Here is a 17,092-nt window from a genome sequence, read left to right on the forward strand (position 1 = left end):
GATTTGTGATGGTCTTAAATATCAAACATCGACAATAAATTATAAAAACTTTCCACTTAAACCACTATTTAATATTTTTTCAGAAAAACTGAAGCCCTGTGGGTCAATAAATCGACAGTAGTGCATGTACACCTGCAGTCAGAGGGCGGAAACCCAGCCTCTCAGCTCACCAGAGCCAATCAGAAGTTGGATGGACGCTAGAAGGCGGGGTGAAGCCGAGCGGAATGTGAATCTCACACAGACACAGCATTATTTCGGTTTTCGTGACTGAAGGGACCGGGGATTTAACGGTGTTTCGGATATATTTTGGCTTCAAGTGTATATGCGCAATTGCAATGATCCAGATGTGCTTTTTAAGTAAGTGAATATTTTAGAATTTTATACTGATTTATTGGTACTCGACTAGTGGAGTTTGATACGTTATGATACTTCTGTACGTTATGTGAATTACTTCAGGAGTATTTTGAATAGACATTTAGACGCGTGATGCTCGTTTAACATCAACACAGAAAAAGTTCTGCAACTTTACGAGGTGTATGCAAGTTTTGCGAAGTTTAGAGTTAGTTTTATTTACCTCAAAACTTATATGTCTATTTGAGGATTTTGTCCGGCATTTGATGATGGACTTGATGTGTTTTAATATTGTGTTCAGTATTGCAGTACACTTTAATGTTGATTTATTTATTATTTCTTTGCTTAGCTTTTTTCCACATGTTATATGCCATATTGTTAAGCTATTCTTCTGTTAGGGACCATAAAAGGTTTGCATTTTTTGTATAGTCTAATTTATGGTTGGGAGGATTTGTCAAATTGTGTGTGATGGTAATGCCATTTTTCAGTTTTTGTAGAAAAGGTTTTAAACTAGCTGACATAACTAGTTGTCAAATCTAGAGTTCTTTACAATGAAATGAATTGTTTCTGAAATAATAATACTGTCCTCTTTGGCATAAAGCAACATTCAGAAAATAAATTAAAAATCTGATCTTTAAGCTTAATTGATTACTTCTGTTTCTCTGGCAGTTTTCATTTCATCATAACCTTATAGAAAACATTTTTAAAAGTTTGGTTGGTTCGAAATATTTGGTGCTATGATGATAATAGTACTATTACAATTGTAAACTGTACACTTATTTTTTAATGATAAAGATAATTATAACTTCGATGGGATTTACAGTGCTCGAGTACACCCCATTTAGAAAATGAATATTTTTTATAAATTTCTCAGTGAATATGGGTAATATATATTGGTGCATTTGAACAAAACAGATTTATTAAACAGATATATTTATTAATATAATATTTTAGTCACAGAAACATCTTTAGAAATGGAAAGATAATACAAATATATTCATGCGAAATATTGCAAAACAAAAATACAAACTACATCATTTTAACAAAATTTTATATATTTTTGTTTCTCTTGATTTTTGCTATTTGTAAAAAATTTATTAAATATTTTTCCCCAACATATGCATTTGGGCTAGTAATGTTTGAATTTATTTTGTCAGATAAGCTCCAGATTTGGCTTCAACACTAACTAAACTATATGCACAAATTAAATATTGTAAAGCATCTTACAGAAAATATGAATTTAAATGAGAGATTTGTGGGGGTGTACTCATATATGCTGAGCACTGTGTATGTTTTAAATGATGGAATACATCTTGTTGACAATTGAGCAAAACCAAGTCGGTTGAAGGATTTTTACAAAGTATAAAAATCTAAATGTGCAATTACTTAGTAATTTAAGCTTTCATTGTCATTCTTTTAATGTGCCATCTAATGATTCTTGATGTAAATACTGTATGCCTGACAAGATTTTTGTTAGTGTGTAAACTGTTTTTACACTGAACACTAAATGACATTTTAGTGTGTGCCCTCTGTATATCATAGAAAAAACATATAATAATATGAACTTTCTAATATGATTTGGGTATCTTTTTCATTTTTGAATGTTCGTACAAAACCCACTGTTGATTTTATAAAAATAGATGTTTTTGACTGTAACTCATCCTAATCTTGTTTTATTTGTTTTGTCATCAATTTTATTTACCTACCGCAGTGTGTGCATTCTTTAAAAGAAAAATGGCAAAATTCCCAAACAAAGATAAAAGCATTCTCAAAGTGTTTTATCTCAAGGGAAGTGAAAACATTGTGAATAAAAAAATATATATATATTTTGACCAAATAATCTTGACTTTCATAAGTATTGTTATACTTTACAGAAGACACAAGAATCATTCTGAACTATTATACTTTGCTACTATCCTTGAAATGACTTGAAGATTTTAATCACTAAAAATGTAGAAAAAAATGGTATATGATACCTTATTATTTAGCATATTTTAATAATAATGTTAAATAATATAAAATGATAAATAAATAAATTAGAAAATGTAATTAAAATAATAGTATTTTAATAACAAGTCAGAGTAAATATTTAGTTTCATTTTTACTAAAATGTATCCATTGCACTGAATGATGATGGAACATAATATCCCGCACATTTCAACATATCGCAAAATTCATCTCAAACAATTGACACTTTATTTGCATATGCTCTCTATGCTTTTCATGCCTAATTCACACTACAAAATTTTAAGTTAGCAAGCTTGCCGATAGATTGGACTGTGATCATGGTAAAATCAGCATGTGATTGACGCTCTGCAGTCTTATTTGAAACTACTGAACGACACATCAAAGAAGCTCGCTTGTGCATCGCCACATCTCGTAAACAAAAATCCAATATCTTGCATGTTAAATATTCCGGACCATTCGGCTGACTCGACCCCATGTGGGGTCAGATAAAGTAATGAGCTACAGCCAATGAGAAAGCAAGTCATTGTTTTCACGCAATCAACAGAAATGTTTGATAGGCTAAAATAGTCATCAAAGCACTTGCTTCAACCTGTGTTTATATGTATACAAGAGCATATGAAAACCACATCTATCAGCAGAACTGTGTAGATAAATGAGCAAACGAACTTCTATTGGATCAGCTCTCTTAATCGTTTTGAGAGATATTTTAAAAGCTGTGTGTCAGTGATGTCATCATCACATGAGCAGCCATTAGTGTTCTGCTCTGTCTGACTGCTGTGGCCTGATCGTTTAATTTGCAGTTTGTGGAGTTTTTGTATGACAGAGGTGTTGTTATAGTGTGTGACCCCATCTTTTAGATCATTTATGTTGTGTCGCACAGTGAGAACATTACATTTATATAACTACCAGAACTGCTATAGTGATCATTCTAACAGTTCTCATATAAGACATCATAATGTCATGACATATTTACATTAAAAGCTTCAATTGAGAAATTAAAATAAGCTTTGAATGTTGTCATATTTAATGAAGTCGACTAGTTACTCTAAAAAATATGATCTTTTTGTTAATACAGGCTATACATGTGTAGTTAGGCTACCATAGATATATACACTAGATGTTGCCTGGCCTATTGTTGTCTATTGGACGGAATGCGTCAATAGCGCTGCCACCTTGCTACAGGGTAGCGCTCCTTTGAAATGAATGCGGGACCAAGGTACAGTGGAGGACTGTGGCCATCCAAAGCCAGAGATATACACATATACACATATTTCTATGATCGGGAGTTTTCCTGGATGTTAGTGTGTAATTTTTTTTTCTAATTACGAAAATTATAATTTTACATCACTTTTCTACATTGATGGATCAGTGACCGCACGGGCATTCCTGACAAAAAGCTTAATTTTGTTTGTACAGAAATGTACTATTCACCCTCCCTGTTAAATTTGATCTAAACACATCTCCTCTCCTGCTTTCACTTCTCATACTGACGGAGGGAGCGATTCGTTTGTGAATGAATCCCCCGGACGACTCTTTCACTTACGTTAGCCGACAATACAAGTTTCTAGCAGCGCAGCATCTCGTTGTCATATTTCTTTTGCATTGTTTGCTGATTTTATTCAACAAAACTAGCATAAGCCGAGTGTTTAATGCGAGTTGGAGCTGCTTTGTAAGTGACTGTCATCATCAATAACGTTACCTGATTAGCACAAACGTTCAGAACATACAAAAACAGAAAAAACTTAATATTACCTATGAAATGTTCTGCCTTTGTGCTTTGTTTTCTTTGTTTGCTCGTTACTACACCTGTATACAGCGCTAAAGTCCCGCATCTTCACGTAATAACACTGTCTTGACTAGTGCGGTTGAATGACATTTGTCCTTGGAGCACTGTACCAATGTGGCGGCGCTATTGACGCATGCTGAGGGTCCCTATGCGATATCTAGTGTATATATCTATGTTAGGCTACTAGACTGATTGCATTTTCACTTTCACAAGCAGGGGAGAAGGCTTTTTTGCAGCACTGAATACACTGCTTTGAAAGACATATCTAAAGTAAAGTTATGTTTTTGCTATCAGAATGTTATGTTTGCGTCAGCAGGAACTTGCTAGGCAACAGAGGCATGCATATTCAAAGCCTCAGGGTACAGTTCAGGGTAGAAATAGTCATAGTTCTTTTGTTTTGTAATTTTAATAACATAAAATACTCATATTTATGAAAAGTCAGGGTATTATTGATATGTGGGATTTATTTCAACAAAGTTTTTAAGTTACAAAAATTAAATACAATCAAAATGACCGCCTTAGTAGTTCTAGTGTTAAAGAAACAAAATCAAGGCATGAACGGCACAGCAAACTGCCGATGTTTAAAGTAGTGTGAACAAGGCTTTACTGAAATCAAACTCTTCCAAAGCCTCAGGTCGCAGTCACATTATGCCTTTAAGATCCCTGTAACTTATATCCCCGTCTCAAAATATATCCCACCATATCCCATTTGGTCTGTTTGAGGGTTTCTTTTATTTGAGATGTAAATCGTCGTTGAGGCTCAGTGAAGGCTAAAGCAATTTGGTGTGTAAGACATCCCTATTAGAGCCCGTCTTAAATTTCTCCCTTGTGCATGTGTGATAAAGTCTAGCAAATAGAAGTGTTCTTGTCTTCAAACATTGGAGGTTTAACCATACGTTGCGTCCATTGTGCACACAGGACCCGCTGTCATTGGTAAGGAAACTCTTGGAATTTGAGAGTCTCCAGGGATCGTCGTTCTGGGACCTTTTTCAAGCTGGCCGCGGCTGGGATGTTTGCTGCTGGGATGCTGCAGCAGAGCAGCGGAGGACTAAACAAGCGATCGCTGGGAATGGCACGGATTCCCGATTCTCGCTTTTTTCCTCTTTCCTCGGGCTCGGGGTCGTGGGGTTTGAGCCGGACTGTGAAGAGCGGCTCTTTGAGCTCCATCAGCTCAGGGTCGGACAATATGGACAATATGATGGGAGCCGATCCCGACTACATCATGCAACTGGTCAACGATGTCCGGAGGTTTGCAGATGTACTTCTCCACCTTAAGGAAGCGTTTAACACCAAAGGTAAGGTGAAATGAGTTCAGACTGCTGTGTGTCAAAGCTGGCCTTGGGTTCATGGTCATCAACCTCGCTTTATCTTTCATCAACAGTGTGAGTTCATCCAACAATGGCACCAATGTTAAATACATATAAAGCCTTAGTCGGAAATGACTTTGTCTTTATTTAGAAAGGTTAACACTTTACTGGAGCCAAAGAAAAGACATTCAAGCGGTTTTTAATGAAATATGTGGTAACAGTTTGTAGTAAGGTTGTATTAGTTCATGTTTTAAAAATGAACAGTGCATTTGTTACAGTAGTTATTGAACTTCATCAAAGTCTATAATATACACCAGGGGTTTTCAACCTTTTAGGACACATGCTCCGCCAAGTTTGGCCAATTTCACTCATGTCCCCCCAACCCCTCTCACCCCCAACACTCCCCATTTACATATTACTTGCTGCGTTTAAAGTAAAGCATTAATTACATTGAAACATAAATGTACAGCTTACCTGATTCCGTGTGATCATTGAGCCTGTTTCTGTGAGGACAACATGGTTGAATTCCTGACACGACTAACCGTAAATCTTCTTCCACTGTCAATAAGTGTGAGCCATCGCATACTTGCTTTTGATGTGCGTACATACAGAAAATGCTGCTTCGCAAAGCCAAATTTGCAGAACCCTGACGGTGGGGTTGGATCGAACATTGAGTACGTTTACATGGACACCAGTACTTGGATTTTAATACAATTAAGACAATACTTTGATTAAGAGTCACCATGTAAACAGCAATTTTTGATTACCTTAATCTGACTAAAGTCATAATCGGACTAAATGGAAATGGAATTAAGAAGTGGAGCATGCATATATTAGTGGCATTATTGAATAATAAACTATTTTCCGAAAAGATCCACACACACGGCTGTCAGTAAATGGCCGCAGACACGCATTACGCAACATGCGGAAGTTTTTTTTCTTTCTATTCGACGTGCGTTATTAAATTCCATAATACTCTCACCAGTCCTTACTCCTTATTTGCATCTAACACCCCAGTTTGTCATCCAGAAGGGCATCCTGCTGATTTGATTCAGAAAAGCACTTTTTTGTCATATGGCTCACCAGTTTTACTTTCATTCACCTTCATTAATTTTAAAAAGCACCCGGTCCATTTTATTCGTATATGTATTACTCGAACACATTAACTCTACAGGTGCCTAAGAGCTAGATGTGGAGCTAACAATAATCAGATTTAATCTAGGGAAAGCTCAAAAATGGTCATCATAATTTACTCAAGTACACGCCTTAATGTCTTGCGCCCCTACTGATACTAGTTTTGTAAATGTGTTATGTTTTTTTTTTTTTAAATATAAATTCATTATCATATGTATATGTAAAGGATAATCAATGGATTATCCACTTCACAATGGTCAGTTAATAGCAAGCCGTTGTAGAGAAGTTAAAACTCTTGCTCTTTGCAGCTCAGTATTGGACCAACCAAATTATCATCAGTTATATCATGACAGTTTAGATGAATTCACTTTGAATCAGTCACAGGCAAATATAAAAAGTTTGGGCATGGGATGGATTGTGTGTGAGTGCTTAATGACAAGGGCATACCTCTTTACAAATGTTTTTGACCATATTTGCGAGTTGGCAAATCATCTGCTCTCTGGCGAAGCACACAATGGTGTAATTGAGAATTGTGACAGTAATGAAGGCTCCGGCTACTGTCACTGAGATACAGGGCTTACTACTAATGTTCAAGGGAAGCGCATTTATTTTGAATGGTGATTAAAAATGACTGGAACTACCTGTGCATTAAACAATTTTATTTCTTACCTTCCAGCCAATCAGAATCAAGAATTTAACAGACAATAGAATAGTAACTGGCTAAAATGTCAATAATAAATTACAAATCTATTAATTATATAATAATAATAATAATAAAAATACATTAATAAACAATTTAAGATTATTATTTTTATTATTATTATTAGTATTATTTAAATATTACTACTATTTTATTATTATTATTATTATTATTTAAATATTACAACAATTTTTCTTTTATTATTATTAATAATAATAATAATAATAATAATAATAACAATAATAATAATAATTAGAATATTAATATGTCCAGGTCTCTCCTTTATCACCAATTGGTCAGACGAACAGATGATCCCACTTTAAACTTGTGCTATTGGTTGATCCAATGTTGTAATATATAAGGTTAAAGTCAAAGTAACGTAATGTAAATGTTAGAGAAATCAGTAATGACTGAATTATCGATATGATTTACTCTATATGTGAAATAATCACATCTTCCTTAGGAGCGGGAATATTTAATCAAATCATCCTTCTATTGTCAATAAGCCTTTCCTTTATACTCCGTAATCTTAAATGAAGTGTATTAAAACAGAAAGAAATGTTTTTATGATCGAGCAGTGAATGTAGATTAGCGGGATGATTGCTCTTGCATGTGCGATTACCGCATTCCCAAGGCAGTGGTGTTTGAGTCCGTTTGGACGGGATCCAGTGCGCTAATCCTTGCCTTTGCTTCAGTCAGGAGGGCCGGCTCTGTGTGTGTGTATATGTGGTGGGGGGTGTTTCCAGCCTCCCATTGTGTCTGTGCCATGTTGTCCAGGGTCTGTAGGAATCTCTTCTTTTGTTTGGCGGGGTGATGGAGGGTCCTTGACCCCAGCTGGGTAGCAGAGTAACTCTGAGAGCTGCCAGTGTGTGACCACTGCTTTTGGCCTCCAGGTCTCCCCTTCCTGCAGCTTTGGGCCTTGATCAGCATGAGCGGCAGTTCAATTGATGTTTATAGTATAGTGCTTTTTAATGATGCAAATCTTTTTAAAAGACGCTTTACAGAAAGAGAGCTTGATTCTACTTAAAAATTAAAATTTGTAATATGGTTATTATCTAATGAATAATTGATGATGGGGATGCTGAATTGTTGGACCTTAGAGGTGGTGATGCTGTATTTCAAAACATTTGTAAGGTTTTTGTCCTTTAGTTCCTTACGCATCTCATCCAAAGCCTTCTGTTTTGTTTGATCAGATTTTTTGACTGCTGTAGGTTGTGAACAGCTGCAATCATTCAGTGTTGTGATATTGAACTGTAATGTGGTTTAAAGTCCACATGAACCAGAAATTGTTGAGACTTTTATTTTAGTTTGCTGATGTAAATCCGACTGAAACAGAATATTGAGTAGGGGACGGGGCTTTCTTTTTGCTCATCATTCACAGGTAGCAAACTAATGTTAAAAGGGGTGTGGGTAAGACTATTGTGTATAAAGTAGGGTTGTCACAATACTGCAATTTGGTACCAATTAGGGGTGTAACGATACACAAAAGGCACGGTTCGGTTCGGTTCACGGTTTTGGAGCCACGGTTCGGTTCGGTACGGTTCGGTTTCTGTTTGCTGTGGGGTTAGGGTTGATGTCATGTTAACAGCAATGCTAAGGGACAATTCACTTAAGAACAAGAACATCTTAACTTTTTCTTTATTAACTTTGTCATCGCATTTTTAGTACAGTCAGGATACCCGAGTAAACAACTAGAATTAAATAAATGCCTCCAATATAGACTAGTCAGAAAAAAAACTATTCTCTTTAGTGCAGCCATCCTAACTAAGTAAACTAAAATTAAATAAATAACTGCAGTGTAGACTAGTGAAAGATCTTCTTCAAAAACACCATAATATCCACATTCTCCGATGAGAGGCTTGATCTCTGTGCTGACACAGACGCTCATTTTTGATTATATGGTTTCATTTAGATAGATAGGTTTCTGTTTAAATTAATGAAAAATATACATATACTGTGTTTGTAAAGTGTTTTTTCATGACATATTCACCAATAAAATACATTGCGGTTGTGTCTGAAACTAATGTTAGGGTTGTAGCCGGCTGTATGTTTGCCTCCCGATCTCTCTCTCTCTCTCTCCCGCTCCCTCTATGCCGGTCATTTCTGTAGGTCCGCCTTCACGACAGCTGATGCCTGTCATTTCTGTAGGTCCGCCTTTTTGACAGCTGATTGGTCAGGAGACCGATCTATCATCATTTGGCGACGCAGCGCGGGAATGTAAAAAGCATGTCAGGAAGAGCGGGAGAGAGAGCGCTTTTTCCTTTGATCTCCTTTTTCGTGTATTTTTCTGACATGATTATGATTTTCGTTGTTTTTGCTTAACTTTCGTTTGGGTAAAATTATTTTGCATTACTTTTGCCCACTTTAAGAAATTTTGTGAGGTTTGTACATTTTTATTTCAATTGATTTGTATATTATTTTTTAGCTCCGCTCCTTCCCGACAATATAGCTGTATCTCCTCAAGTTCAGTCTTAGTGTAAGGTGGATAGGGAAAATGTCATACGATTTCCATTTTGCAAACACGTAGAAAATGTATTGTTAAAGACATCAGGTAAGAGGTGAAGGTCATCTTTGTTTATTTTATTCAGTATAGGGAAGAATGCGGCGCACGGCGCTGAAGACCTTTTTTTTTCTTTTCATCAGTTTTAGCGAGGTAAGAGGGGTTATTCATGAGTTTGAATTGTTTTATTATATTTATTTCTTTTGTTTGTCTTCACTATCACCCCCTTGCTTGAGTTGAATTTGTTACTTTATTATATTATTTTTATTAGTGTAAATATTTCTCTTTTTTTGTATATTTGGTTATTATTCTGGTTTTACTTTTGTACATTAAATCACTTTTGTTGGCAGTTCCGTTGCTTACACCCTCACATTGTGAAATTACCACACTTTTTAAATGTTTTTCCTTACAAGTAAGTTTCGAGAAACAGTTGAGACAGACAGGCGTGCGCTTTGTCTACGACACAAATTCTATTCCTGTACTCAACTGGAAAACCAAAATGTTTCCACACAGATGACTTAAATGTGTCTGGGGGATCTGTAATCTCAGTACTATGTGAATCAGCCATCCTGCGTCCAGTAGTAACGAGTGTGATGCTTACTCAAGTCACATGACATAACATGCACTAAAATACTAACTTTAGAATATAATATTTAGAACAAATTCTCATCATTACTAAAACAATTTAATCAAATATGATATTAAAGATGTGTTTAAATTGGTTCAATTAGTTAGAGACAAGTGACGTCAACCTCAACAATGGGCAGCAGGGGGCGTGAGAGTACCGCGGTACACCACGAGAGTTTCGCAATACGTATCGTGATTGGTGTATCGCGATATTTCGGTTTGGTTTTAATATCGTTACACCCCTAGTACCAATCAATACTGACGTTTTAAAAAGTGCATTGCCTGCTAACATTTGAACGCTGTTGAGCACATTCTTAAGCAGCGCTGATTTGCCATCATGTTCATGTGCTCAACAGAAATGACTGTGATTGGCCGTGAAGGTCATCAGTTCACCAAACTCACTGCTGCTTACTGAATGTAACCAAAGAACTTAGAATGACCAAGAGGCGACACTCAAAAGAACATTCCATTGCAACAGCAGCGCCCAGCAACAGCCCTTTATTCCGCCATTTTGGAGTGAAAGTGATCGGCCGTCCATTGGATCTCATTACTTTTGCGATAGCAAGCAGCTGCTTTGTTTTTTATTTATCTATTTAAAAAGCGTATTAAAGCTGAGATACAACCGAAAGACGACAATACAACACCTATTATCACAATCATCGGCACTTTCAATAGTTTATTTTACAGACTTATAATATGCTGTTGTTCTAATGGAGTTTTCATTCCAAAATGGCCACCGTTTCCCAAATTACACTAGAGTGTCGCCTCTTGGTCATTCTAAGCTCTTTGGTGTAACCACAGAATAGGGACACTGGTGTGTTTTAAAGTCGTGTCGATCAGCTGGTTTGGTTTGTCTTTAACCTGACATATGAGTGATCCGCTGATGAATCACTGCTTTAAAATGCTTCAGTGTCCCTGTATCTGTGGTTACACTAAATAAACAGCGGTGAGTTTGCAATCACAGTCACTTCTGTTGAGCACGTGAACACAACGGCAAATCAGCACTGTTTAAGAAAATGCTCTGTAGCGCTCAAATGTTAGGGGGAAATTAAAGTTTTTAAAAATTTCAGTATTGATTGGGACCGAATTTCAGTATCGTGCAACCCTAGTCTGAAGCCATCTAACCAAAGTCCCTATATAAGACAAGTCATTTCAATAAAGGCCTCTCAGGCAGTACAGTCAGGCATTCTGTCTGAGGGGGGAAACATAAATTTCTCCAAAACTTTGTGTCAAGTTTACAATAAATTTCATGTTTGAAATAAAATAAAATAAAGTTAAACATCAACAAACATCTTAAGTTTTGTTTCTAAATATTTGAATCAAACAAAATCAACACCAACTTCAAACTGCCGTAAAAGCACATGTCTGGTCTGAGCCTCTCCACAGAGAATCATCAGTCTATATCGATTGATGAATGGCTCATGTACTAGAAGGCGGAGCTTCATTCGCCAAATTCACATTTTTCTGTCTTGTGTTTTCTTTGTCTTTGGTCGAACTGACATCAACAGAGATAGACTGCCACTCCAAACGCCAAAGAAAATGCTATATATATATATATATATATATATATATATATATATATATATATATATGTATGTATATATATGATTAAATATAGTTAAATGATTCATTTTATTTTAGGAAAGGTTTGATGTTGAAAATTCAACAAGTTCTTAAAATAACAGAAACTATGTGGGCAGTTTATTTTTCAGGCTTTTATACTACAATTTAAAACAGCAATACTGAAAATAGATCAATCATTAATTTCCTTGTCGGCTCAGTCCTTTTATTAATCCAGGTTCACCACAACGGAATGAACCGCCAACTTAACCAGCATATTTTTACGCAGCGGATGCCCTTCCAGTCACAACTCATCTCTAGGAAACATTCACACACACACACCCACTATGGACACTTTAGCCTACCCAATTCACCTGTACCGCATGTCTTTGGATTGTGTGGGAAACCGGAGCACCCGGAGGAAACCCAAGCGAACGCAGGGAGAACATGCAAACTCCACACAGAAACGCCAACTGAGCTGAGGTCCGAACCAGCGACCTTCTTGCTGTGAGGCAACAGCACTACCTACTGCGCCTCGCCATTGAAAATAGATCACTTCAAACTATTAAAAATGTCAATAAATGTCCCTTTTCGAATTTTTCAAGATCCAAATTTGTTGGAGAAAAAACTATATCATAAATAAAAAAAACATTTATCACAAAATACAAAAAAATAATTTACTAATTACTAAACTTGCCAGTATTTCTAAGGCGTAAGAAGGCTGTTTCCTAAAGTCAAGAAGCAGATCTCCTTCACTGAGCAGTAGGGATGTAACGGTATCAGAATTTCACGGTACGGTAATACCTCGGTATGAATGTCACGGTACGGTATTTATTGAATCATTTACAGGAAAAAACAAAACTTATGAAAATACTCCAAAAAAGTGCCAAAAGTGTCAATGACATACAAATTAGCCATCTATCTGTAAGCTTTGAAACAGGAACTTCAATTTTAATAACAAAAAATTATTAAACCATGTAAAAAAAATAAAGTTTCAATTTAGTATTGTTGAAAACTCATCACATTCAACATTTAATCACACTCAGCCCATCTACCCAGATCAGAGCTTTGCTAGTCGGACTTCTCATCAAGCATCTCCCGCTGGATCTAATCTCACTATATTTATTAAACGGGATATTTCATTTATCTTGTTGTCTTTATCTAACGACATATTCCCTGACTTTGGGCATTGGAATCTATTACTTGTTCTCAGGTAACGTGTTTTGGCTGAGCGCAAAGATAAGTTAATGATTAATGTAACCACGTACATTCTGTATATTGACTGATCGCTTGCCTTTATTTCCTATAATGTATAAACTTATTGTATGTTATACTTTTAAAATGGCCATTATCGATTCTTAAAACTGATACTCAGCAAAAGAGAGGGTGTGTTTCGTATTTTCACTGAAATTGAAAGGAGGCAGTTGTTATCGGCTCCGTTTTGTTATAAATATCCACACAGTGAAGATGACGCTCATCTTATGCAGCACGACGCCTCAACATGTCTGCTGTCTAAGTTGCTAATATTAAAATGAAAATAGGCAGTTCCTTAAATCATGTTTACATTTTATTGTTGAGAAAGTGAAACAACGAAGCCAGGGTGATGTGAATGAAGTTATAAAGTACACTGTTCCCTTTGAAGATTTACCCGTGTCCTCGGTATAGTCTGCTTTTCCATATCAAACTGAGAAGAAGAGACTGCAGCCTTGATCAAACTTGCGAAGTCTGAACTTACACGGAGATAATGCAGGACTGAACTGTGCGTGTTAGGCTACTTAATATTCAGGAAAAGCCCCAATCAGAGAGGCAAACGTCTGCAGCCCCGCCTCCGTTTTAGATGTCTCCGTTTTCCATCATCCACAATGAGACGGAGCAGCAGCGTTTCAAGAATGAAAACAGCCTCTCCAGCGTTTTCGAAACGCTCCGTTTTCGGCGCTCGAGAACTCCGGCGTAGTGTGGACGGTTGGCGTAACCGTAGCAAAACTTATGCGTTTTCAAACTAAAACGCATTAGTGTTAACGGGGCCTTAGAGTTTTCCAGCTCTTTTCATCCCCGCTTCTAGCAGCACACTCCATTTCCGCATTACTGGATCTGTAGCGACAACAGACCGCAAGGGCTGATGGTCAAGCATGGGCTGATGGCAATTGTAGTTTTCGCTATCTCCCGTTCGCTTCATTCACCTGCGCAAATTTTCTCAGAAGACCTATAGTTTTACTGAGTCATGCGACTTCGGTAATATCGAAAAAAATTAATATTGCGGTATGACGGTATTTACAATACCGTTACATCCCTACTGAGCAGTTATTTTAGTAAATATATATTAGAAATAATTTGCTTTGTCTCATCAAATATGTATACAAAAAGTGTATTTTGTGAAAACATTAGAGATATTTTAATCTAGATTTAAACTTGGATGTTGGTTCTGAGCTCATGACATTTTTATGGTAGGCTATTCCAGAGCTTTGGATCCAAGTGTGAAAATACTCCTTTGGTGGTCTTTGCTAACCCAGATACTATCGGAAGCCTTTAGTTTTTTTTTTGGAGCTTAAAAATGGGTGATGGATTATAGTGTTAAAAGAGACTGGTCAAATACACAGGATCTAAACCATTCAAAGTTTGTAGGTATGTAGCAGTATATTATAATCTAATACAAAACGTAATAGGTAGTGAAATGAAAATAAAATTAGGGTGATATTGACATATTCACTTGACCCGGTGTGAACCTTAGCAGCTGCAATCAGAGTGTATCTTGTTTATTGAACTGTACGAACAACCAGCTACTATAGTGTTTTAACAACCCATCATCAACCCTTTCCACTTACTTAGTCATTCTCTATATGATTTAGCAGCTTCCATACATTTTATGTTTAGACAACATAAATAGGCAGAACAATGTATTTAGTAGTACATTAACCATGTCATCCATACTGTTTACATCACCAGTATGGCCACGCATATGGGTAACTTGACGAAATCCTGACGTAAATGCAAACAAGTATACATTACAGTAAACCAGTTTTGAGGACATGAATGCTCAAATTAGATGTCTGAACCATAAATAGACAGCATATACACTTAAAAAATGCACTTTGAACAAATAACTGTACTTTGTTACAGCAACATTTTTTAGTTTTCTAGGAAGTATAATTGAAAATTGGTTCAAACTATACAATTTAATTAAATCTAAATCTAAAATATTTATTCTGCCCATAAAAAAATACAGCCACTCAAAGGTAAAATATTGTTTTTATAGACCATGATTAACAAATTGCGTTACTTTAGTTTGTCTTAAAATAAGAAACCAAGTAATGCTGTACTTTGGACTAAACTATAATAAATAAACAACGTCAGGCTATGCTTTTGCTAATTATTTTAAACCAAAACCCCTCTTCTCTCTCCCACCTCACTACACACCAACCCAAAATACTATCAGATCTATGTGTGCCACACAGGTGAGTGGGCTTAACAAATAAATTGTTGAAAACACAGTCATTCATCTCATTGACACATTAACTGACACAAACACTGTGCATTTAAAAAAAAAAGTTTCTCATAGGTGAGTGGGCTTGACAAACCACCTGTAGAACCACTCTCTCTGTCTCTTAAGAAAAATTCTAGGACTTTTACTTTAGCACTGAATTCTCTGAGCTCAAACAAATTACTTTGTATAGTTAGCACTTCTTGTGTATGGCCTTTTCTTGTTGAATTGCTGAATGCCTCCTTACTTGTAAGTTGCTTTGGACAAAAGTGTCTGCTGAATGACTAAATGTAAGTGTTCAATAATGCTGGTGCTTTCAGCAGTGTTTGTAAATGCCACGCAGAGGGGTAACATCAAAACTCAGAAGATTTACAAAACATAAACAGTGCCTTTTTTCGTGTACTAATGTTTTTACCTAGAGTTTAGCTAGAGGGTTCTTTTTGCTTAAAGATAAATTGAATAAACAGGTTATACTCAGAAACGTTCGAGGTTACTAAAGTAACCCTTCGTTCCCCGAGGAGGGGAACGGAAGCACTATAAGTGGATTTGATTTGTAAAATCCACGCATTGGGAGGTTCGGTTCAGAAGCTACTCGTCTGAAAGAGTATTGAACGGGCCAATTAAGAATGAATTGGCAGCGCAAGCCTGCGCAGGTGAGCGGCATAAGCAATCAACTGAGTATATAAGCTCACCTGGCGCCAGCAGACGCTATCCTTTTTAAGCTGAAGAGACTTTCAACAGCTAAGGGACAGTCATTATGGCGACGGAGTATAGTGCTTCCGTTCCCCTCCTCGGGGAACGAAGGGTTACTTTAGTAACCTCGAACGTTCCCCTTCGGGGGGAACTTCAGCACTATAAGTGGATTTGATTTGTAAAATCCACGCATTGGGAGCCCATTGAAAGCGCCATAATGACTGCACCTTACCAACACCCCCGATGAGGAGATAGTCAAGCAAGCGTGACGCACCCGCATCATGGGGGGCGCGGTCCTCCAACGTGTCCCTGGCCCTAATTTATCCTACTTCAACAGAAGTTTTACGGATTTAGATATATTTTTTGGGAAGTCGTGAGCATCTAGATAATTCTAGGAAATACGACAGTACGTTGGGAAGCGTGCAATCCCGATAGGGAGGACGCTGCGGAGGCCATCCGTTACCCGAGGGGGGATAGATGGCAGAATTTACATATGGACTAGCCCTAAAAAGGGGGAGTACGCATAGCAAAAGAGTGGTTAGCGGGGAGGGAAGACACGGGTCCGCCCAGGGGGGGGACTTAACCGTGGCGGAATAAGCATATGGGATCGCCTAGTGGGGATCACGCATAGCAGGCACCTTTACCCAAAACGCGGGCTGACCAGCGGGCAGACCTACAACGTAGTGGGCCAGCAAGTGACTCCTCCGCTGAGTCAGTGCTGGGGGCCACGGAGGAATCTGCAGGGCTCACCTGACGGGGAACTTTACTGACAGATAAAAAGGCGCACGTATCTCCGTGTTAGGGAAAATGGCGCAGCAAGCGTGTTTCAACACCCTACCGAATTGTTTCCTCAATCACCAAGGGTTACCTAATACCCTTGAGGAAACCGGCTCCACTCGCAGATTGTAAAACCTTGCAAATGTGTTGGGTGTCACCCAGCCCGCAGCTCTACAGAAGTCTGTTAGAGGGGCGCCGCGTGCGCGCGCTC

The 17,092-nt window shown here is 37.2% G+C and overlaps 1 protein-coding gene across 2 annotated transcripts in view; it reads left to right on the forward strand.

Moving 5' to 3' along the window:
• Window positions 1-244: 244 nt before the first annotated feature.
• arhgap29a (Rho GTPase activating protein 29a) overlaps window positions 245-17,092 on the forward strand; it is a 114,249-nt gene continuing 97,401 nt past the window's right edge. For both annotated transcript variants that reach the window (XM_688135.10, XM_009297526.4), the window contains exons 1-2: window positions 245-357; window positions 5,024-5,400. In XM_688135.10, coding sequence (XP_693227.4) covers window positions 5,115-5,400 — 286 coding nt within the window. In that variant the 5' untranslated portion in view covers window positions 245-357; window positions 5,024-5,114. The remainder of the gene's footprint in view (window positions 358-5,023; window positions 5,401-17,092) is intronic.

This window comes from Danio rerio, chromosome 24, assembly GCF_049306965.1.
Source record: "Danio rerio strain Tuebingen ecotype United States chromosome 24, GRCz12tu, whole genome shotgun sequence".
Classification (NCBI taxonomy): Eukaryota; Metazoa; Chordata; class Actinopteri; order Cypriniformes; family Danionidae; genus Danio; species Danio rerio.